Source organism: Thunnus albacares, chromosome 20 (genome assembly GCF_914725855.1).
Source record: "Thunnus albacares chromosome 20, fThuAlb1.1, whole genome shotgun sequence".
Classification (NCBI taxonomy): Eukaryota; Metazoa; Chordata; class Actinopteri; order Scombriformes; family Scombridae; genus Thunnus; species Thunnus albacares.
In genome coordinates this window covers 1,558,547-1,582,300 of record NC_058125.1, presented here as the reverse complement: position 1 = coordinate 1,582,300, position 23,754 = coordinate 1,558,547, and the positions used below count along the sequence as shown (strand labels likewise).

The following is a 23,754-nucleotide window of genomic DNA, read 5'->3' as shown; positions in this document are numbered from 1 at the left end:
TATTAGTTATATGAATATAATATGAATGTCTTGTTTGGGATCTAAGCAAAAATAACATTAATACCATATCTCCTTCTTCAACTTAATGACTGATTAAGCTTGATTTAATCCAGTTTTTAGTTAGTTATCCACACACAATCATAGTAGATGGCTGGGGGGAAAAAGCTACTGTTTTGAGACTACACTGACCATGATGCTTTGCGCCGAAATACACTTCCTAGTTACTTTGTCACTTGGCTTCCTTTAACTGTCAGCTGTGCCTTCTACAACAACAGTAACTGCCCCGAAGATATTTGTGGTCTAGTCGCAGAGGTCTGTGTTCTTTTCTATAAACTTATCATTATTATTTTTCAGGAAAAGTTCCCCAAACAAAAACTTCCTTATTTAGCGCGTCGGTGGACCGTTTGATAGCCCAGCAACAGCCTTTGCAACGTTACTTAAAAGCGACACTCTCATTCAAAATGTAGCAATGTACGTTAACGTTAACTTTTGCTTGTCTATTGCCAAGCTACATATATTGTAAAATATAACACAATACCTTTTCAGAATCGATAGAAGCCATCTTCTAATTCGGCACATATATGATTCCACCAAGCAGCATTTATTTCATTGAATTTACTCCTTTTGAGTCCCACTATTTGCTTCCGCCATGTAAGATAATTGGCAAATCAGTACTGAAAGTTTAAATGTGTGTTCTGCTTCTTGATTGGATTTTGCCGATTTGAAGAATTGAACCTTGAGGTGTAGGCCAGGTTTTGCCTGCTATGTTACGACGTATGTATATTTGTCTAAATCATGATGCACTCTAAACTGCTTCAGTTTTGTATGGAGTTTGTTTTTATAATGGATTTAATTGATGCTGTTAATCACATGATCCTAATGAATTTGTATGTTTTATGTTAGAACAGGAACGTCTTTTGTTGGGCATCTCTAAATCATTAGTTAAACTCTTCTGGACTAAATATCCATGCATTGTATTCTGAATCAGAAACTATCCTTTTGGATTGTTAGCGTGGTAAGTCTATCAGCAGCTGCTATACACAAGAGTTCTATGCCATTCAGCCTCAAAAAGGAGGCTTATTACTGCAGTTTGACTTTGGTTCTTCTCCTGCACCTACTTCCACTTACTGACTAAAGGTAATACTGCTGGTGGATCTCTTTACATGATTAAAACACTAGTCTACCAGAGAAACACCTTTGGGATGGGGTTGGATGTGCTTGAAGATGCAGGACAGAGGGAATCATTAGAGTATATGTGTTATAAAATTCTTTTTCAGTCCTGGCAAGTAAATTTAGTCTTTTCTTGTTCAGTCAAATCCATAGGGACACAGTTCCCCAGGAAGGAAGAAGTGAAGACAGCACTGTGCACTTCAGATGTAAAGGAAAGACTTGTGAGAATGGAGGATTTCAGACGGACGTACTTGCGTCTGTGTAAAGAAGGAGGTGTGGAGCCCCAGGAAAGTGTTGTGCTCCAGCTTCAGGAGAGCAGGGCTGCTCAGGGCTCCAGACTGGACCTGAGTGGACAGAGCCTGTCTGCAGATACCTGCTCAGTGCTGGCCAGGGCCTTCCAAAAAGACATCATCTTTACAGAAGTGTCACTCAGTGACTGCATGCTCAGTGAGGAAGGTGAGTTTCTATAAGGCAGACAAACAGCCTATATGTAACCTGATATTGTAATAGATATTTTTCATACATTTGAAAACGTATGCATGATACATCTTTAGTGCATTTTTCTATGTGTCAGATTGATACAATGTGGTCTGGGAGGATTTTAAGCGACTATTTGTGAATCTTCACTGAAACCTGCTTTGCTTTTGTCTGAAGAAGCTGCTAACCAGTGTAACACAGTGTGATTTGTCTGGCTTTTAAAAGATAAGCCTGGTGATATTCTATATTTTTGTCAATGTCCACAAATCGTATGAATAGACCAAAACCAGCAGTGTGCTAGTCTGTCTCTGTTGTGCTCAGCCCAAAGCCCATTGGTTCCATAAAACATTGATGTGTTTTAAATAGATTTATCAGATATATCAGGCCCTGGATACACACACAGTACTTGTTAGTAAATGAATTCATTGTTGGTTGGGATCTGCACATGAGTATGTATGGTATGTATAACAGTATTTGCTTGACTCTCAGGTGCCAAAGTACTACTGACTGGACTGTTTGGCAACACAACTGTGAAAGTTCTGGATCTGAAGGTATTTAGACTGGACACACTCTCAGACATGATGAATTTTATTTCATGAAACATGTGTGTTGATGGTCAGTTGATGCAAAATATGATTCACAGGGAAATAACCTGAGATCAACAGGGGCTGAGGTGTTGGGAAAGTTGTTGGCTAGGAACAAGACTCTGCGTAGGTGAGAATTATGCTCCTCATGTAAGAATATTCTCTGTTGTTGCAACACTGGGCATGTATATTTAAATATAAAATATGGCTGTATGGTGTAAGCATATGACTTAAATTTTGTTTCCTAAGATATCAAATAAATCATATGAGGTTTAACTACACAGAATAACCTGGTCAAGGTCCACTAACTAACTTTTTTTCAGTTGTCATGGAGATGGCTCAGTTGTCATTTATTTAACCCTTTGTTTAAATAGGCAGTCTCATTGAGATCAAAATCCTCAAAAGAAATTTGAAATTTTAATTTCAAAACTTTTTGTACTCAAAACACACTTTAAAACCAGTTTTTCCAAGCACAGTTTGAACATGTGGTATAGATAAAGTTAAAATATCCTCTGACCTAACATTTACAATTACTGTATTATTTGTGATTAGAGAACAGAGACAGTTTGGAAGCTTTTACAGTAGTTGTTTATAGATAAGGAGTTCATCACCTGTGATAAAGCGCAGTGCACTGTGAGAGAGTCAAGAGGTTTTAAGGTGGAGGCAGAGGCATGTATATATACTCTATCACCATAATCAAGCACAGACAGAATGCTAGACTGAACGGTGGTCTTCCAACTAGCAGGAGAATAACATAGAAATCTGATTTTTATCTTCAATTTGCTAGTCAGATGTAGTATGGAACTTCTCCATGACAACTGAGAAAAATCAGTGCGCTGATAATGACATTGAGAAGTGGATGAAAGTATAGGAAAAAGCTAGTAACCTTGAGTTGAAATGTGAAATTTCCTGCTCAAATCATATGAACACAAATTAAAAAGATATACATGTCTTTTATATATCATACATATGATACACTGTGTCATAAATATCTCCATAGCTACAATTAGATTCAGATTTTTAAAAAATATTTCACACATCACCTGGTGTTGCTTATATTTTCAGATTTTTGAGAGAGTCATCATGGCAGTGAATTATTATGATAATTTATTTCAGTCAATCACATTTGAAGACACTGGCTTGTTGTAGGCAATAATGCAGGATTGAGCTTATCTTATTTAATTGTTTATTTAACAGGGACAATGAATAGTCACTGACTGTCCCAGAGTTAGCTAGATAGCTACATTTCATCAGCAGTCCCTGGGCAGGCAAATGTACTTAATTGATTTACTTAAATTTACTTGGTGCAAAATCCCTTATAGGTTTGAAATGAATACAAATGACCAAAATGGAACTGATGCACAGTGAACCTGGAGGCTTTGGGGCCCTGGACAGTTGCCCTCTTTGACTGGTTGCTATCCAGCCTTGTGTTTAAGCAGCAGGCAGATTGGTCTGACATGTCATTGTTCAACCTATGTATGCTTTCTGAAGTACTTTTATGCCAGCACAGTCTTGGCTTCATTTTGGAGCAGGTCAACCAGCGCACATTGTTGCATATCCTGTCTTATCCCCACTGATTAAGAAATAATGATTTCATCCTCTCCACCTTAATCAAATGCTGGTGTCAGATCTGGAAGGACATTTTCTCATAACAGAAGGTTTACTGATGTTGCCTTACAAGATTTCTTGTTTTTGAGGTCAAGGTTTAGAAAGTAAATTTGCCTGGTGTAGTTTTAACAACAGCGTGGCCTGCCTTGTCTAACACAGTGCTTGTAAATGCTGTGTGCAGGCTCGTATTGGAGTGGAATGCGTTGGGGGTGTGGGACGAAGCCTTCTCTCTCTTTTGTGAGGGTTTGGCCTCCAACAGCGTGCTGACACACCTTGACCTGCGCAACAATCAGATCAACCACCACGGAGCGTCTGAGCTCGCTCTGGGACTCAAACGCAACGGCACCCTGGAACTGCTAGGTGACACATAATGAACCAGATATGACCTGCTCACAAGAATCTGTTCAATATCATGTGATATTACTTTCCTGTTTTCCAGTTTTTTCTATGTTTTTGACCAGAACATCTTTCGGATTGAGGGCGCAGTGGTTAGACAGGCTCTGTAGTGGGAGATCACACATATTTTATTAGTTAAGTAGCAACTAAGTGACAGGCAGTGGAGGAAAGTAACTGAGTACATTTAATATGAAGATGTACTTTACTTTAGATTTTTGCTCTGCTAGTTTGGACTTCCACTCCACCACATTTCAAAGGGAAACATTGTACTTTTTACTCCACCACCATTTTACATACAAAATAGATGATTATCTTGCATTTTTATATATCAGACTTCCACCTTGACCTGCTACAGCATTACAACATGCTGCTCACATGTTACTTTCTGTGTACACTGTTAGGATTATTGAGTGGACCTACTCAAATGTAGACACAGTAATTCACAGACACAGATTCTTCTGTTGTAGACAGAGCGTTTATGTTGCACTGCCATTCACCGTTATATGCTTCCACTGCACCTCTATTTCATTCTAACACAATACTGATATAGTTTCATCAATACTATGAGGCTCTTATCCTCTGTGCTGACTGTAGATTTACTAAAGTGTTTCTGCTGTTATTCTATATCATACACTTCTGCTTTTAAAATAATAACTCTAATGCAAATTGTGGAAGGTCGAGGGACAACCACTCTTTCTGTATTGGGGTGTATTTTCATGACTAATTAATGGTCCACTCTATCCTCACCCTCTGACTGTTCACAGATCTGAGGTGGAACAACATTGGTCTGCTGGGTGGCAGGTCTCTCCTGGAGGCTCTGCAGAAGAACAAGAGCATAGTGCAGCTGGAGATGGCAGGGAACAACATACCCAGTGACGTACTAAAAGCACTCGGTATGGTCTGTGTGTGTGTGTGTGTGTGTGTGAGTGAACATGATTCATCATGGTCTTTTTCTGATCTGTAAGACTAATTACTTGTTTTTTTTTAAGTAATTTGTTATTTGTGTATTATTTGTGTGTTATACCCCCAAACAGGAAGTTGCTTTCTGTCTGCCTCTGGAGGGGCAGTTCATCCAAATTATAAAAAAAAAAAATCTCAGTTACCTCCACTGGTATCTCCTAATAAAGATAGTTTTGGTTTTATTTGTCCAGGTTTTGAGATATCTGTCTCCATCCACTCCATTACAATGGAGGTTAATGGAATTTAGAACCGCAGCATTTTCTAGAAACAGTGCCCAGTTACTCTAAATAATTTAATCTGTTAATCGGTTAATCTGAACACAGACTTCACTGTCAACAGCTTTTCTCTTTGGTAAAACTGAAAAGTGTTGATGGTAGATCAGACGGAGTGATAACTGAAGAACCATCTGTGATTGTAACTGTAACAGTATGGCTTCAGTTTGAATAAAGACTTATTACACATCTCGTTACTGGGAAGTAATATCATTGCTATAATGTGGTACACATTGTCATCCACTGATACCTGTTGCTCCTGTTGTTTAACCCTTTCAGAGCAGACCACAGGGCACAACTCAGACAGACAGTCCACCCTGAGAGACAGCCACAGCAGGACCAAGGTCCTCAGCAAGGAGATTCAGATTCTGAAAGAGGAGAAGGGCCGGCAGGTAACCCTGGCATCAAAGACTGAAATAATTTGGATACTCCAAGTGTGCTTTCAGAGCTTTGGTTGTGGCTAATTTGGTTCAGACCAAGAAAAAAAGATACATTACTGCCCAGAATTGGCTGAGTTCATATTCATAATGCCTTTTAATAAACAAACCAAGAAAACATGAAGTCACATGGACTGAGAGGTAACTCATTCATTGGACAGTTTTGGTGATGTCAGCCTGCATCATTAGCACTATATGGACCACAGAGAAAAATGAAAATCTGGTGATTGACAGCAGGTCAAGCAGCACTTTACACATAGAGCTCATCAAAAAATAACAGATTGTAAGCTTTTTTAGTATAATTAGAATCAAATCAGTCAATTATGAAAAATGATGAATACATAGAAACGGACAAAAAGAGGCATCCTTTACCATAACAGAGACAGTTACTTAGTAGGACACATGTAAACATGTAAACCTCTGTTTTAACGCCTTTCAACTTTCTGATTTATCACAGAGGACCCCTCATTCATGCTGATGTGCATGTGTGTTACTATGGTTACAAAATGATTTGCATAAACATGTTGGATACACTGCTTCTAAAGTTCACTTGATAGTAGGTTAATAATTATAGTAATTTAGTAGTAGTTTTCCTTTTGACTCATGCTAAATCATATATATACTATCACAAAGACTTGTGGATGGTCAGCTTTGCTTTCACACTGATTGAAGTTCAATTCACAGCTTTCACACCAGCCTGAACGAACCACACTGAACACACCAGAGTTTGATTGAACTCAAGCAAAAAGGTTAGGTGTGAAAGGAGGCTTAAAGAGCAAGATCTCAGGCTGTTACAGTTTTAAATTTTTTTAAAGTTTCAAATCTCCCCCCAGATTTTCTTACATACCCCATGAAGAATCTAGCCATGCAGATACTTTTGGTTTTGAAATATCCACAACTGAGACAGCTGAGATAATGTGTTAATGAGAGATATCATTGTTTGGTTCCTAAACCAAACCGTTTTTGCTTTGAAACCTAGACGATACTGGATACATGCTGCCGTTTACAGATGACACAAGAAACTTTTAAGTTAACACTCAAAAAGTTTTAAATGTCTTTGAAAATGTCTTTGCATTCTAGTGTCTCTTCGCCTGGAGCAACAAAATCCTACTGTGTGTTACTCCAAACAAAGTCTAGCTTTTGACATATCAAACCCTCGAAACATCTTCGAGATTAAGGGCCCTATGTTAATGATCGAAGAGCATGGTCTGAAGCGCATTGTGCAAGTGAATTTAGGGTGTGTCCAAATCCACTTTTGCCATTTTAACGTCTGAAAAAATGGTTGCAGCACCAGATGCATGGTTCAAAAGGGTTGTTCTTAGTCTCTTAATTAATCATGGGTGTGTTTTGGGTGTAACAGGCAATAAACCAATCAGACTGTCATCTCCCATTCCCTTTAAAAGCCAGCTGCACTTGTACCTTGGAGGATTGCTATTAAAATGGCGCATTTGCCAAGTAGTAAGAAGGAATGCTTCTCTGCAGAGGAAACGGATCTGCTCATGCATGAAGTGAAAGTGCACAATCCATAACGTGCACACTGGCCCCTGCTGCTCATGGAACCTGCCATGGTCAGCCCCACTGTGGTGCTTCTCACCTGGGAATTCATTACTGCGATTAGCTAATTCTGATAAATATTATGACTAACCATTATGACATGTATTTCTTAAAATATGTTAATGCACAGATGGGAGCAAGTGCATTTTCTAGTTAAACGACATGGGCACTGGACGGGAAAATGACGACTACGTCGGTCTTAAACTAGCAAAGACACTTGTGTTGTGCTTGACACCGATTTATGCTGCAAAGATAGGGCCCTAAGAGTCTACAGCCATGTTTTGTTCACCAGCTTAGTTTAGTTTAGTTTACATAGTTTAGTTTTTTCATGGCGATCCATCCAATAGTTGTTGAGACATGGCTCTCAGAAAGACAAATGCCAACCTCATGGTGGTGCTAGAGCAGAAAAGTCAGTAGGATTCAGCCTCTGAGGAACATGAATGTCTGGACAAAATTTCATGGCAATCCATCTGATAGTTGTTGCGATAGTTCAGTCTGGACCAAAGGAGTGGAGTGACTAACATAGCCATCCATAGAGTCATGTAGCTAGCATGGCTAAAAAATGTTTCTTCCTGTAGAGAGGACAGAAGGTGTGGTCATGCAGCATGAATTCATGTCAGTTAGAATGAATTCCAATAATGTCCACTTTTGGAAATAAGTATCGAAACGTCCAGAGTTTCCAAATTTCTCAAACAACTCCTGCAGCATAATTCATCTTAGCTGACATGAATTGAAGCTGACCACAGCCATCATGCTCTCTTAAGGACAAAGCTACAAATGTTTTGCAGCTACCTTTCCTACAGGTAGTGTGTTTGATACTCAAATAATTTTTGGGTCTCTCTTGATGGCGTACAAGAATATTCACTTCAAATAGTTCATGAAGTATTCCAGATTTAGGATCAAGTTTGTGGTTGTTTCGGCTCTCTTTCAGTTCCTAAGCCTGATGGAGACCATTGACAGGCAGAGGGATGAGCTGGGACGCTCCAACAGGTGAGAGCAAGTGTTACTGTGTAAAGTCATTTGCCATCATCATAGTTTAAGATTGAGATCAGTAAGAGGGACAACCTCCACATCAGTATTTAGCTCTTTATATTTGCACAGGAAAGAAAATGAACCTTGGATAATATATAGATTTTATTTAGGAAGCACATTTTTCTATGTATAAAAATCATTCTGCTTCTTCTTTAAAAACAATATTGCAAATCAAATTATGTATCCATGACCTTACTACCTCTTTTCTGTTTCATTAGGTCCACTTCCATTCAGATAGGTCAACTCCAGGAGGCTCTGAATGAGAGGAAGTCAGCTGTCAACTCACTCACTGCCAAGTAATCATTTCATCTTCCTTTATTCTATATTCACAATATGAAGAACAACATAGTCTGTATGTGTGTAAAAGTGACTTTCTTCATTTTCAGTTAGACAAAGGTAGTATGAAGACCTACAGTATGAACCATAGTATATATACTTCTTTTATTCAGGCTTCCTGAAAAACTCATACACACTGAATATTTCATCAGGTGCTTAGAGGGACAGCTATTAATAGTAATTGATAGTTTCCTGCTACACAGACGACCCTAGCCTGAAGCCCTCATATTAATTCACCCTGACCCATATAAAGTTATGAGCAAAGTGTAATCAGACACACTGCAAAAGATTTCCAACTAAAAAATATACATTTTTGTTAAAACACATGAACATTTCTGCTGATGACATATGATCATGTTGCACTTGTTTGCACTTGCTCAAAAAGAAAATGAAAAAGAGAGCTTAAGAGAGCAGATCAAAGTCAGCTTACTAGCCAATCACACAGCCAGCAGATCACTGTGTGAAGTAGGCATGTATTTTGGATTGTTGGTTTTGGAAAGTTACAGAAGTTGTCAGAGGCAGCCTCTCCTAATGGCGACATGGGAAATGTGAGCATACAGATGTCTCAAGTCGGGTCTGGTTTAAAAACTGCTTGTTTAAAAGGAGCAAAAACATCTCTGCTGTCAGAGGGCTGTTATTCATGAAGGTAGTTCAGAACAGCAGCACTTACTGTGAAAGGGCCCAACAAAGTGAACCAGGATTAAGCTGTTTTAGTTTACAATTAAGAAAACAGACACCTAAAGACAAACACTCTGATGTTTGCGGCCACAGAGCAGCACATATTAAACATATAATGTGGAAAAATTAATATCATAGCAAAAACAAACAAAACCACTGCTGCTTTGACACAAGCCTCACACAGCTGACACCACTCACTGCAGCACCACTGAACTCCTCAGTAATCATAACATCATGCATTCAGAAATGTTACATTTCCTACTATCATCAGTGCTGAAAACTAATGTCACATTACATTAAACAGCTTTGAAGTATGAAATAAGACAACAGACAACAGCTTATCTATTTTAGTGTGTTCTCACCACTAAAGTTGTCTATCAGTTCAACTGTATGTATAATCACATGTATTTTTATTAAATGTGTGTCTGTTTGTTATGGGACTCTGTTTCTCATGTCAAAAAGTGATAAATCTGACATGCACTGTAGACTAACTCATGTTGCCAGTTGGCACAGTTTGGTTATAGTGAAAAATATCTACTGACAAAAAGATCCTCTTGCTAGTAAAGTGATAATCTGCTTAAAATCATTAAACACTTTCAACTAAAAAAATCAACCAGTTTTGCTGACCTGCGTACTCTGTGAAGATGCCAAATTAGATTTCAAATCCCAGAGTATGGGACTACAGTACATGAATGTGAACTTTTATTAGTTAAAGTAAAGTAAATACAGTGACTCTGATCACATGGTGTTATGATGTTTTTCAGATTGCAGATGACAGAGGCTGCCCTCACCCTCTCTGAGCAGAAAAACCACAACATGGGAGAGCTGCTGACACGAGTGAAGGCTGAGAAAGAAGAAGTGAGGGAACGGCAGAGCCGAGAGAGGAAAAAAGAGCAAGAGGTATAAAGAGATGGGAGGAGAGACGGCACTGCAAAAACAAGTCATTTCAGCTCAAGTTCAGTGTGATTTGCATAGGAAACCAGAACAACGGCTGTGTGGATCTTGATTTGATGTTAGAATGATGCGTATATGTTTGCATATTTGAAAAAAAATAGCTTCGCTTACCAGGAAGGAAAATACCATTTTTAATATGCAGATGTTTTATAGGTTAAAACAAGGTCACATGATTTTGAAGCGGGAAAATATTCTACCTAGGCAGCTCACATAGAGATAAGCTTATAATGATCAGTTTCTCTAACTGCCTGTTGACTCCACTGAAGGAAGTTAACTGTCAGGCTTACTGCTCCATAATAATTTCCTTATTGCATGCAAATATTGGCACAAGCAATGTGTTTTCCACTTTATTTAATTTCCTCTAGTACCAGAAGCCTGTGGCATTACCTTTGTATATATATATATACGTTTTTGTATACATCACCCTGAAATCGAAACACAACTGCAACAATATATTCAGCCAAATGGTTAGTTTTTGACTTTATCACTACTACTTAGTCCGACTCATTCAGTGATTTGGAAGAGTGAGGTATTGGCTTTAATCTATAACGCATATTACACTTACTGAAATCTGTGAAATACTTAAAATCCTTCTTTTGTCCAAAGCCACAGTACTGTCTTAAGGAACCCCCCACTTCCCAACCATTTATCTATTAGTCTGAAATAAAAGTCATCTTCCAAATACCCTCCCACCTGGCAAGTATTCTTAAAGGTCTACTAATCAAGAATACCTGTTGAAGTGGATCCTGTTCATGACACCAGATTGTTGAAGAAATTACTAATAGTATGATACTAAATGGCCAAGTAGAGGTCTGGTTGTTTATTGACCAAACTATAAGGTTTATTAAGACAAAAACTTGGACAGAGAGCATGGGGGTCTGTGTACAGCCGGGTCTGCTGCAGTGCAGCAACGTCACACAAGAGAGTTCAGCTGTATACAAGCAATTTTCTCTCACACAGTGTAATGAGATTTTTGGACTATGAGAATGCTGTACTGCAATTGTGCTTGTTGAGATATCGCTGTTAATAATTGCTGTAATGTACCTCAGCTGATCATATGTTTTCCACCCTGTAGGACAGTGCGCTCAGGGAGGGCAAGCTCCTCCGAGAGACCCAAAACCTTACAGAGACCAACGTCCAACTCAGGAATAAGGTATGAGGGTGGTGTCTGTGCAGGATGGTGAGAATTGTGTGTGTGTATGGTTGCACTAAAATGGTACCAATGCTAAGGGCTTAATTTATTTATATGTGTGTGCGTGTGTTAGGTGGAGGAGATGGAGCGTAGGTGTAAGTCTCAGCAGCAGCAGATTTTTGAGCTGAAGCAGGAACTGACCAACAGCACAGCTGAGTTCAAGCTGCGATTAGCACAGGCAGAAGGTAACACACACTGAAACAACTGCACACACACACATCCTCCATCACAGACAGGCAAAGAGAATGTCATTTTCCACATGAAAGCCAGGAGAGATCTCCTGTGTTTCACCCTCTGACAGATCGTCTGGAAATGGAGAAGCGAAGATCCAAGCAAGCCCTGGAGGACATGGATAATCTGCGACAGAAAGAGGTGCTCTCTAGATCTTAGTTCTTGTTTGAAATGTGGTCTACACATCACACGACTGATGCTCAAATCCCACCAGTTATTCCACTTAAGATTTCACTTAGAGATTGGATTACGAGAAGCATTTTAAACTGTTAGGTAAACTGATCCTTAGGTAAGAATTAGGTAAGTGAATAAGGGAAATGGAAAGACACAATACATATTACCCACATATACTTCAACTAAGATATATTTATTTCTTATGAGTATCCATATGATAAATGGGACCAGAGAGCTGCAGACATCAAAACAGAAGTTCATCAGAAAAGGATTAAAGCTAAGTGGAACTTATGACATATGAAATGATATGAAAAGCAGCAGATTCAAGTGTTGTAGTAGTATTCTGTTCAACTTTTTGTGGTAAAATTATGGCTAACACCTACAGTGCTGAAATTTTACATATTGCTAAACAAGTTCACACAATGCTGATTAAGCCTATCGCCGCCAGATAAATCTCTCCATATTTCACAGTATACAGAGTTTTTAATCTGGTGTCGAGTTTGACATTCCTGCGCTGCGGATGAATGCATATGAACTAGAGATTTACACCGGCTGGCTAATTTCCGATTAGCGCCCTGCTAACTTGAATGCGGATAAAATAATTGAATTGTGTGGCCATTTTAGACTTTTCAATGTTATAAGACAGAATGGATCAAATGTTCTGATTGTGACACGAGTCATTTCATGGGAGTTGTATGACACTCAAAACAATTTATCCACTGTTTTACAGCCACAACAGTAGTGACAGTTTAGGCTAGGGCAGAGCCTCTGACATACAATGTTATTGTAAGTACTCTCACTGCCAGAAGGGGGAGACAAAAGTCCTGCACTCCAGCTTCGATTCTTGTAATGTTATTACTTTTTTCCACAAAATTGTGACTTTATTCTCATAACATTACAACTTCAACATCTTTTTTTCAGTGGCCCTACTAGAGCCTGATATTCCCTTGATAATAAGAAAAACAGGCCTCTCAGCCTCCTGTAATCACATCAGACAGAATACAGACGTCCATTCTAAAAGCAATCCAATTCACAATGAACACAGTGGTGTTATGAATATCGGATAACGTGTTCAATATTAGCTTACAAAAAACAATTAAACATACTGTTTGAAATTCATTGTATTCTTTTAAAATGAGTTTGTTCACCTATGAGAGGAACATCAGCCAGTATTGAGGAAATAAGTTTTGAGAAAAGCCTTGCTTTTACAGTACGTCAATGAAGATGTTGATGGATAACTTAACATAATATCCCAAACAAATGTATTTAGAATGACGAACTGTAAAAACAAATGCTAACTTGCAGACAGTACAGCACTTTCTTAGCTTCTCGTTTATCTTATTTTAGCTTTTCTTGTTGTAATATAATACTTATTTCATTTTATTCTTTAGAAATTGTGAAATAATTAAAGCTCACATTTCTGTATAGGTGGAGCATGTGAATCGACATCTAGAAGAGAGTGAGAGAGCCCTGCAGGAGCGCATCTTTAAACTGGAGGGACAGCGAATACAACTGGAAGAGGTCAGATCTTTGAATGTCCTTTTTTAAAAGACAAAAAAAAACACAAGAAATGTAACAGAAATTTAGTCAACAATTTAACAAATAACAGATAATGGTTATTTATTAGTCAAAAGCCTGACTGTGCATTATAGTGTAGCAGCAGAGCTTATGCATGTAGGTCCCATAGCTGCCATAGCTCATGTATATTACCTTAAAAATGTAACAACATGTCGGGGCTGCTGCAGCTGCAGAGGTACCACTTGAAGACCACAAGAAGTTGTGACTGGTCAGCTTGGGCTGCCTGTGTTTTTTTCCCACATGTTTCTGATGCCGTTGGAGAGCGTGATAGTGAAGACAAGGTTCAGGAAGTTGAAGTTATCTGCTTCTTTTCAGTAGCACACATCTAACAAATACATCTCCACTGCAAACCCTCTGCCCAACACCATCTGTCAGTTACTGTGGGATATACTGTATAATTATAACAAGATGCATCCTGATCATTTCCGACACATTTATCTGGTGTTGCTGTGGAGTTATCAGCAGCTGTGGGGCTATCAGCAGGTGAAATCAAACTGAACTGTAAAGATCATGGGAAAACCTAGTTCATTGTGCTATCTTGCTCTCTTCTGTACACGCAACATCTAGTGCATGGGGATCCCTCCCTTTCCTTTTTTATATTAAGGGTTTTTTTAGGGAGTTTTTCCTTATCCAAATCAAGGTTCTACAGACAGAGGATGTGTGCTTGTAAAGCCCTGTGTGGCAAGTTTATGATTTGTGTGTGTAGGAGGGGACATACAGCTGGTAGCCACAGTAAAATACACACCTGCACACTATACTGTACTTTGTTGGGGAGAAAGAACCGCTGCTGAAAGCTCCGGGCTGCCTGTGCTCTTAATGTGATGTCATGTAATAATAAAGAGTCCATCTCTTGTAGGAACTTAGTAAAGCCAAGGCAGCATGTGTGACAGAGAGAGCCCAGGCAGAGGAGGAACTGGGAAGAGTTCGTGCTCAAGTGCGTCTGGAAGAGGTGGGTTAAAAATGATGCATCTTTGATCTGATATGAAGACAACACCAGCTCACTTCCCATCCAGCTGTCTAGTGATTGTGAGGATGGAGAAATTGTATTTATGACCCGAATTATGAATAAATCATTAAACATTCTTTGTCTTCTGTTTCGTCATCAGCCAAATAGCGTATTTTCTTCTTTTCTTATTTTTCAGTTCAACTTGGCTCATTCAGGAAAATGATTATTAGAATAATATGACATGAGGCTGAAAAGCATGGACATACTGTACCTGCAGTCTTTCACAAACATAGAATTTATTCTGAGTATTCGTAGGTCATTTTATTACTCCCCCATGTCTGTTCTGTTTATACAGTAAGTTTATGACCGGCGGTTTATCGGACCAGTAGAAAAGCAGCAGAGCCACCTCACACAGAATCTCTTCCCCTACAACATTTATCCAATTATCATAAAGATCAAGCTCAGAAGCGCAGAAGACCCAAGAAATGCAAAGATAAATTAGGTGTGCTGAAGCTCTGGTTTTGGATGCAAATCATATTTCTTTGCATTTCGAATTGCAGCTCTTTGTCATGTTTTGGAATGATAATAATTTGGGCTTGTAAAAAAATTAATCCCATACAGAAATGACTCATGACAAACAGCATCTCAACTGTCCTGTAATGTAACAGTTTTATAGAAACGTACCCGATGACTGCTGTATATATATACAGTGCATCACAGCATGTGACTGAAATAACACCTACAGACAATCAACATTTGTTCATTACTGTAAGAACAGAGCAGAAAAACATATACATTGTTGGTGAAAGGCTGCAGGTGCAGTAAGTATGTAATTTTCAGGCTCATGTGATATTGCAGAACTAATAATAATTTCTCTGAATGAGCCACAATGAACTTGGAGCAGAAAATCTGAAAAGACAAAGAAAAGAAAGCGTTTGGTTGACGAGGAAACAAAAGACAAAGTTCCAAAGAATGTTTCTATGATTCATTCAGGCTAAACACACAGCAAATCATTTTTATTTGATGAATTAATATGAATACAACTAGAGCCACTACTGGTGCTGTTTTTTCTGTTTATCTACAGTAATCTATAGTATTGCGATCATACTGTATCGTTCTTTCAGGCCAGCTGCTCCTTTTACTGTCCCATCACAATGTTGCCATCTGGCAATTTAACATTTAACTTGCCAGAACTGATGTGGAGCTATCTTGAATTTGAATAATGTAAAATCCATGGTAATAATAAGTTACAATGAATGTCAGTTATGTCAAAGATATGTTCATGGTCATTTAGAAACAGTGTCTCAGTGACATAGTTTGTCAACCAGAGAGCACTGAACTGAACTTTTACACTGTAAAATATCCCACTCAGAATTTTCTTTTTATATACAGTATATAAAAAATAAATAAATATAGGCCATGACACATCATGAGATTTTTATTTAAATTCTCACATATTGATATTGATATTGATATTAGCCTCAAACGCCCTGTAGCAGTCGGGCTCTAAAGGTTACTTTGAGGCCACTCTAACCAACCTTTAGAGCTGCTAGTTTGGGCTAAATAAATATTCTGACTGGTTACACTGTAGCAAATTGTAGATATTATGATTGATGATAAAATAATAATACTAATACTAATACTACTACTAATAATAATGATAATAATAATAATAATAATAATACAAATATTGTAAGCATGGATAGCCAAGAGAAACAGTTTAACATCAAAATGCTTTGCCTCTTTCTTCCACCTTGTTTCTTCTGAGCAGCAGGAGCATGTGTCATCCTTGGAGGAGAAGCTTCGCTCAGTGCGCTCCTCCCTGCAGGAGGTGCAGCTCCACTGCTCCCAGCAGAAACAGACCATCTCTGAGCTTCAAGCCAAGAACAGCCAGCAGAGCATCGAGACGGACGGACTGCGCCGCAGGATAGAGGAGCTTCAGCAGGTCAGAACACCAGCTGCCTGTTACACACAATATGTAGACTATATTCCATATGTGACTCCTGTGTTCACACTATAGACTGACGTTATGAATGAAGTAACAGGGTTGAGAATGAAATGTAAGTCACTGTACATAAATTGACCTGTTTATGTAGTAACATCATCTGATTCTCATCAGACTTATTTTGACATATGAATGTGGGCTTCTGAAACACTGGATTAAATGTGTCTTTTCCAGAGAAAGCACACTGTGGTTAGCACTATCACCTCATGGTATCAAGCTCCCAGGCCTGAAGCCAGCCTGACCAGCTGGACTCTGTCTGTGTGGGTTTCCTCCCACAGTCCAAAGATATTCAGTTGAGTTAATCTGTAAACGCTGAACTGACTGTGTGTGTGTGTGAATGTACAGTATGTGTGAATGTGTTTTTGTGTGTGTATAGTTGTAAATTGGGAGGATGTTCTGCTGGCTCTAGAAATACTTTCCCCACTATAAATTTCCATTTCAAAGTCAGTGCCCCTCAACTTAGAAACACAAGAGTCTTCAGGATAATTTATGATACTGTAGGTTCATTTTGAATAATTATAACTTTGTTACTGAGAAATGATGTTGTTTTGATGTTGATGTGGTAAAAATGGCTGGAAATACTGAGATACCCACGAGCCTCAGCCACTGATACTATGCAGAAGGCAGTCAGAGCTTTAGCAGGTTTATTGTTGCTAGTTCTAATAATATTTTTTAATAATAATGTTGCTGAATGGGCCAAGATGAACTTGGAACATAAAATAGGAAAAGACAGAAAAAAAAGCCTTTTAGCTGATGACAAAAAATATTTTTCTGATTCATTCATGATTCAACTTAAACATACATGGAATCATTTTTATTCAATGACTTAACATGTATAGCATTCAAACCGCCGCTGGTGCCATTATTTCTGTTCATGCAGTAGTCTACACAACCACCAGAGAGCACTGAAATAGATTTTTATACAATGAAATGTCTTACTATATACAATATCTTGGTTACTATTCTTAAAGAACCAAATTTAAAGAACTCAAAAGAAATAAATATGTTTGTTTATGTTATGTGTCTATGTAAAAAAGCAAGAAAATATTGACTATATAAATATACCATCATAATATTTTTAAATCTCAATAAATATATATTAGGACATCAGCCTCAAATATCCTGCATCACTCAGATCCTAAAGGTTGCTTAAAGTCCAAAGGTTGCTGAAAGTCCAAAGGTTGCTGAAAGTCCAAAGGTTGCTGAAAGAATTCATCTAACATTGACCCAGAATCTGTATGTGAGTTGATGTACAGCTGAATGTTTTATCAAGTTTCTACAGAGTTTAATCTGAAGCTTACACTTTGTTACTGAATGATGCTGCAGAATTTTTAGCTCAGCGATTGGATGGTTCTTCCTGAAGCGCTCTGGAGTCACAGTTGTCTTTTGTCCTTAAAGGATAGGTCCATCTCAATACAACACTCACATGCCATATGTACATTAAAGGAGTGTTTGGTCACTGTAATCAATCCTCCCATTCATACTGATTGTGTGGCGACATCCTACTCAAGTGACTTCAATATGACTCCAAAGATGAGGGAAAAAATCCACAGTCCTCATTCTGTGGTTCATCTTAAATTAATATGAGGATTGTGCTGCCTGAGTTAGACACACTAGTATGATAATTGACTGTCAAGGTGTACCCCTTGCAAGGAAACAATGTTTGTTTTTTCTTCCTTCCATTTTCAGTCTTCCTTCAAATGCCTCAAGCAGTTATGAACATGTCCGGGTGTTTCTTTGTTAGCGTCAACATGCTGTGGGTGTTGAGCAGGTGGTGTGTTGTTGCAGGAGCTGTCCGGTAAGGAGCAGGAGAAGGTGGCTGAGGTTAGCCGGGTGAGGGTGGAGCTGCAAGAGCAGATCGGACACTTACAGGCAGAGAGAACGGCACAAGGAGGACTCAAAGAGAAGATCAGTGCTCTGGAGAGAGAGATGAAAGGTGCACCCTTACTTTTTCATTCTTTTCTCAGATCTAATGCAAGAGGTAATTGTGTTCTATCCTTAAACAGACAAAGTTTAAATATTTATTTAGTTATTTACAGTACAAACTAAATTTTAACACAAAATCTCTCAAATGTTTCCCAAAATATAGCGACAACAGGCATTCCCACATTGTATGTAAAAATGTACCTTTCTGCCTACAGCCTTTCCAACATAGATCATTCTTAACCAAACCAAACTATGCAATTTAACCTATGCAAGATTTTATATTGGGTGAGCTTTTCCTTTTTTATTTTCTATTTATTTTTTTTATTGTTATTGTTTGTTTTTGCAGGGATAGTGCACAATTAAAAGTAATTGCACCAGAGACAAAAAACAACTAGAGAACAGCAGATACACTACATAAAATAGCACAATACATAAAAGTCCATCAGTGTGAGACAATAAATAGAATCACTATGATAAATACAATGAATACATACAATGCAATCATTGGTGGTGACACTTTTGTGCTGACTTTAGCCAAAGCTTGAGGCTGGTTGTAAACACTGTAAGGGTTCCTGAGTCTCTAATGTTTGTGGGAATGGAATTCCACTTCCCCACTACTTTAACTGAGAAAGCAGATTGACCAAAGGCTGTCCTTCTGAACTGTGGTACCCAGTCACCTCTAGTAGATGCTATAGTCCTACCAGCACTACCACTGCTGGGAAAGACAAGGCATCCTCTAAGAGGAGGAGGTGCGAGATTATGAATCATTTTAAACATCAGGCATGCATCAGAGTAAAATAACAAGTTATCAAAATTGAGGAAAATATATTTTTTTCAGGATATTACAGTGATGCTGATCCCTTGGCTTTGTTTATAGAGTAAGTACACAGGCTTGAGTGTAGTCGCACCTGCCTGTGACCAGGCTGTTATGCAATAAGACAGATGGGGAAAAATCATTGTGTGTACAAAAAGCTTTGCAGTGGACGGAGACAACTGGTGTCTGATGCTCTTAAAATTGTCTGCAGAATGTTATTGCAGTCTAACTGCTTGAATTAAAAAAAAACCCTTTACCCTCTTGTCTGTATAAAAATCATTGTTTAGTCAGTTTTCTCACAATTAAGATCAAATTATGATCTGACATACCTGTTACCAGATGAAAGATTTAGTCAGTCTTTGAGGTAAGGTCTATCTGTGATTGTGATGATTGAGAAACCCTGGTTGGGCCTTGAATTCTTTGAGTGAGATTATACTGATCTGATATACTTTTGAATTTTTTCCTGTTCGCTTTATCAGCCCAGTTTATATTAAAATCACCTAATACAATTAATTCAGTCTTGGTACAGATTTTAGTTTGTCATAAAAAATGTTATTAGAATTAGAGGGTTGGTATATTCCAACAACAGTAAAAGACATATGACATCTCACCTCCCTGAGGTATCAACACACAGCCTTAACCACACACTTCTTCAGTGTCACATGTGAAATCTTTCTGCCAGATCCATTTGGCAGTGTGACGCAGACTATTCAGTGAACTGTTGTGGTGTTCGTGAGGCAGCTTGTAATATTTACACAGCTGACAATCAAATTACATTTGGACTTTCTTGGAATTTCTTGAGGTTTATTTTACCCTCCTTACTAATAACTAACCTTAATTTTGAAAGGAAATCCAAAGATTGTAATAAAAACAAAGTCACATAGCCCTTATTTTATGACTCCAAGCTTTCCTTGAATATGCACTGATAGGACTCTAAATATCACCCTTCTCTTGTTGCTGTGAAAGGTTAGTAAGAAGAGCAAGTTCCCTCTGTTGTTACACAGTCCAAATCAGTGGTAGTTCTAGCCTGAGTTATGGTAAGTCTGGCTATTTCAAAAGAAATAGAAAAATCATACAACCTTACATCTGGTTACATTAAAACTCCTTTCTCTCTTAAGGAGCATATTTTACTAATACGAATTCTTGAGATAAGTCAATTTTTGCAAAAATGTCGACCATGACACTATGATATTCAACCATGGAGAAAATTCTACCAACAGGTTCAAGTAATTCCACTTCAGTTTTCCAACAGATTTACTTGTTCTGGGGCTTTTCTAGGAACAAGTTTCACAAATGCAACAAATAACTTGAAACAAGTCAGAATTAACCAGGTCATCCAGAATTTGAATCCAATCGTCACACCTAAATAAAGAGTTTTACTTTTAAGGGGAAGAATACACCGATCTGTACATAATGTAATAATTTGTCCTGTAATCAAGTCAGATATTGTAGATTTCAAATGTATCCTGTCTGAAATTTGAAACATTTGCTGTACGGTTGTCTTTTATGCCTTTCTTATTCTGTCTGTTGTGTCCTGCAGTACTGAGTAGTAACCACCGAGAGGCGCTCCTTGACAAAGAGAGTGAGATGTCTTCTCTGCTGGAGAAGTTGCGGCTAAAAGAGGCAGAGATCCAGAGAATGAGGGAGGACGAGGCCCACAGAGCAAGCTACCTGCAGAGTGCCATCCTCACCTATGTTCAGGGCTCCCCTCTGGGACACTACAGCAGCCCCAAGAAATGATCCAGAGACCTCAACCTCTCAGCTGTAACCTCTGGACTCAAAGGTCAGGGGAGTCTGAAAACCTGCAGGGTAGAAAAAATATCATGATTTTGTGGACTTGAAACATTTAGAAACAAAATCAGGAGAATTACAGTAATATGGGGGAGATAATTGGTGCAGGGAAAAAGGACTATTAGCAGTAATCACACAGTACAGATGCAGTCAAGAAATGAAGGTTTTTAAAGTTTGGAATTTTAAATGTTAAATTGTATGGACCTTGTCTTTACTCCCAGTTACTGCTCCTCATCAGGACTGGTTCAATTTGAACTGTCTGGTTTACTGCTGGGACTCTACAACCCACACACTATCTAAATACAAGCCTCACCACTGTTTTAGTCCCAACACATGTACTTGACCATTTACAGTAAGACATATATTTTAACAAGGATTGGAAACATATTTTCTAATTGTTTTTTACCCAGTAAAGTTAGTCTGACTGACAACACCAAGGTCAAACTTTCTGCTTGACTGTGACAAGCTATCTTGAAAATGTAAAGGATAATGCCAGCGTATTACAACTTTGTGTATGTTTTATCTGATAACATCATCCTCATCAAAATAATAGCTGAGATCTGGAAACATGATGACACCACTGCAACGAAAGTCCCAACAAACACGAGCAGTCAGACCATCAGGCAGGTTGAAAACATGCCAACAGTTGATCCATGTTATCTAAACTACTCAAACTGAAAGTGAGTTCAGCTGAAATGTCACTAATAATGCCTCATTGAACAAGTAGGTCCAAGTTGCAGACTTGCAGAAAGTTTTTTCTGTGACCAAGTGACCAAACAAACCTGAAAAGTGTAAAAAAAAGTGCACTGCTAATGTTAGTTTGCAGTCTAGAAAGCTAATTAGCTTGTCAGCTGCAGCACATTGAACAGCTTAAAAATGTACCTACAGATGTCAATCTCAGCAATTATCCAGCTGAGTGTGATGTTATTATTATTATTTTTAATAAATCTACTGCAGTTTGCAGGTTTTTTAGTTGGTCTGCCAGTCTGTCCATCCATCCATTTACTCCTACAATCTACCGGCCAGATATCCATGACATGTGCTGTGGATATTCATGGTCCCCAGAGGATGAATACTATACACCCGATATTTTATGATCTAATAGGCAGATTGTCATGAGATTTACTGAGCACATTCATTCTCCTGAGGGAATGAATGCTTTTGTATGAATGAACCCATGACCTTTACACCACCACCACCACTGTCAGGACAAAATGTACGTTTCTAGCCCAACTACTATTGAACTTCTATGAATAGCTAAATGATCAATATGTTGGTGATTCAGACCAACATCTGGATATTATGGGGTATAATGAACACTTCAGCCACAGGGCCTGATAGGTGTGCATTAGACTTTTACATTTTTTTTACATTTTTAACAAGTGACAAAGTTTTCTTGCTGGATGAGATTATCACCATCTGCAAAAACATTGTCAGGGCACTTCAGCTCCTAAGATTGTCCAAAGGTGCAAGAAGTGCTAATAACAGCAGACAACCACTTTACTATTGCATCTTGATTATAGACTTATAAAGACTTATTTTAAATAACAGTACAACATTTTGGGAAATACATTTTCTTCCTTTCTTTCTGAACATGAGATGAGAAGATAGATATCAATCGCATGTCTGAAGTCTTACATACAAAGCTGGAGTCAGGATGTGGTTACGCTGGTGTCAACAAATAGTTCCGACACGCCCACTAAAGCCATTAAAAGTCATTTTTATATTTCTGTTTGTGTATAGGTTAAACAAATGAGATACTACTTTAAAGGTAGGTGTATTTGTGAACTTTGGACAGAGCCAAGCTAGTTGTTTCCCCCTGCCTACAGTCTTTATGCTCAGCTAGGCTAACCACGTCTTGACTACAGCTTTGTACCTTACACATAGACATGAGATTGATATCTATCTGAACACATCACACTCAGAAAGACAATAAATAAGCATATTTCCAAAAATGTTGAACTATACCTTTTAAGAAAGGAATTTAGTGCTTAATATGAGACGAAACTACTGTTGAAAGGACATTTTATTTGCTATGATCACAGACCTGTCTTAATGTTGTATATGTGCTTAGATCATTGCAAAAAAATGTCCACTGGTAATAGTTCAGTTCTAACATTAACTGAGATGAAGTGTGCTTAAAAACAGTTGTCACTAACATGCTGTCCAGTCCCGCTCTACTCAACTCATTCTTCTTCTCCTCCTGAATAAATGAATTAAAGGCAGAGTAGCATTGTTAGCATGTTTACATACGAAATGAGATTTGGTCCAAATTTGCCTTTATACCGTATCTGTCAAATCACAAGTCTGCCCCTCTGCAGCTCAGATACAAAAAGCAGTAAACTGATTCACAAATGTTCTCTGCTGTTTTTGCAAGTAATATTTTGCAAATTAAACTCTGAATGCAGTCTTTTATAATATTTGTATGAAAACAGCTGTTTAATACCCTGAGATTGTTTCAGATATGTGATGGATATTTGTGATTTTATTTTTGCAGGTGTGTTTTTACCATTTTGCCCTGTTTTTGATGCATTGTGTTTTGATATCAATAAAATGTGGTCATTTCTGAAGGAAGTGTCTCATGGTTTCTCTTCGTGTGTGAATGATTTAGTGGTTGATGTGGATTAGTCTATTATTCT

The 23,754-nt window shown here is 38.2% G+C and overlaps 1 protein-coding gene across 2 annotated transcripts; it reads left to right on the top strand.

Moving 5' to 3' along the window:
- Positions 1–205: 205 nt before the first annotated feature.
- Positions 206–23,685, top strand: lrrc45 (leucine rich repeat containing 45). Of its 2 annotated transcripts, none has more exons than XM_044337602.1 (18): positions 206–312; positions 1,312–1,626; positions 2,137–2,198; positions 2,291–2,361; positions 4,021–4,199; positions 5,000–5,128; positions 5,747–5,859; positions 8,390–8,448; positions 8,709–8,786; positions 10,269–10,404; positions 11,534–11,611; positions 11,724–11,835; positions 11,952–12,022; positions 13,484–13,576; positions 14,490–14,582; positions 16,351–16,524; positions 18,373–18,520; positions 20,865–23,685. In XM_044337602.1, the coding sequence occupies exons 2-18, from the start codon at positions 1,398–1,400 to the stop codon at positions 21,062–21,064; spliced, it is 2,025 nt and encodes a 674-aa protein (XP_044193537.1). In that variant the 5' UTR covers positions 206–312; positions 1,312–1,397; the 3' UTR covers positions 21,065–23,685. The 2 variants fall into 2 exon arrangements, with proteins under 2 accessions (XP_044193537.1, XP_044193538.1); XM_044337603.1 differs by lacking the exon at positions 20,865–23,685 and adding an exon at positions 16,759–16,876 and having other exon boundaries at positions 18,373–18,480.
- The last annotated feature ends 69 nt before the right edge of the window (positions 23,686–23,754 follow it).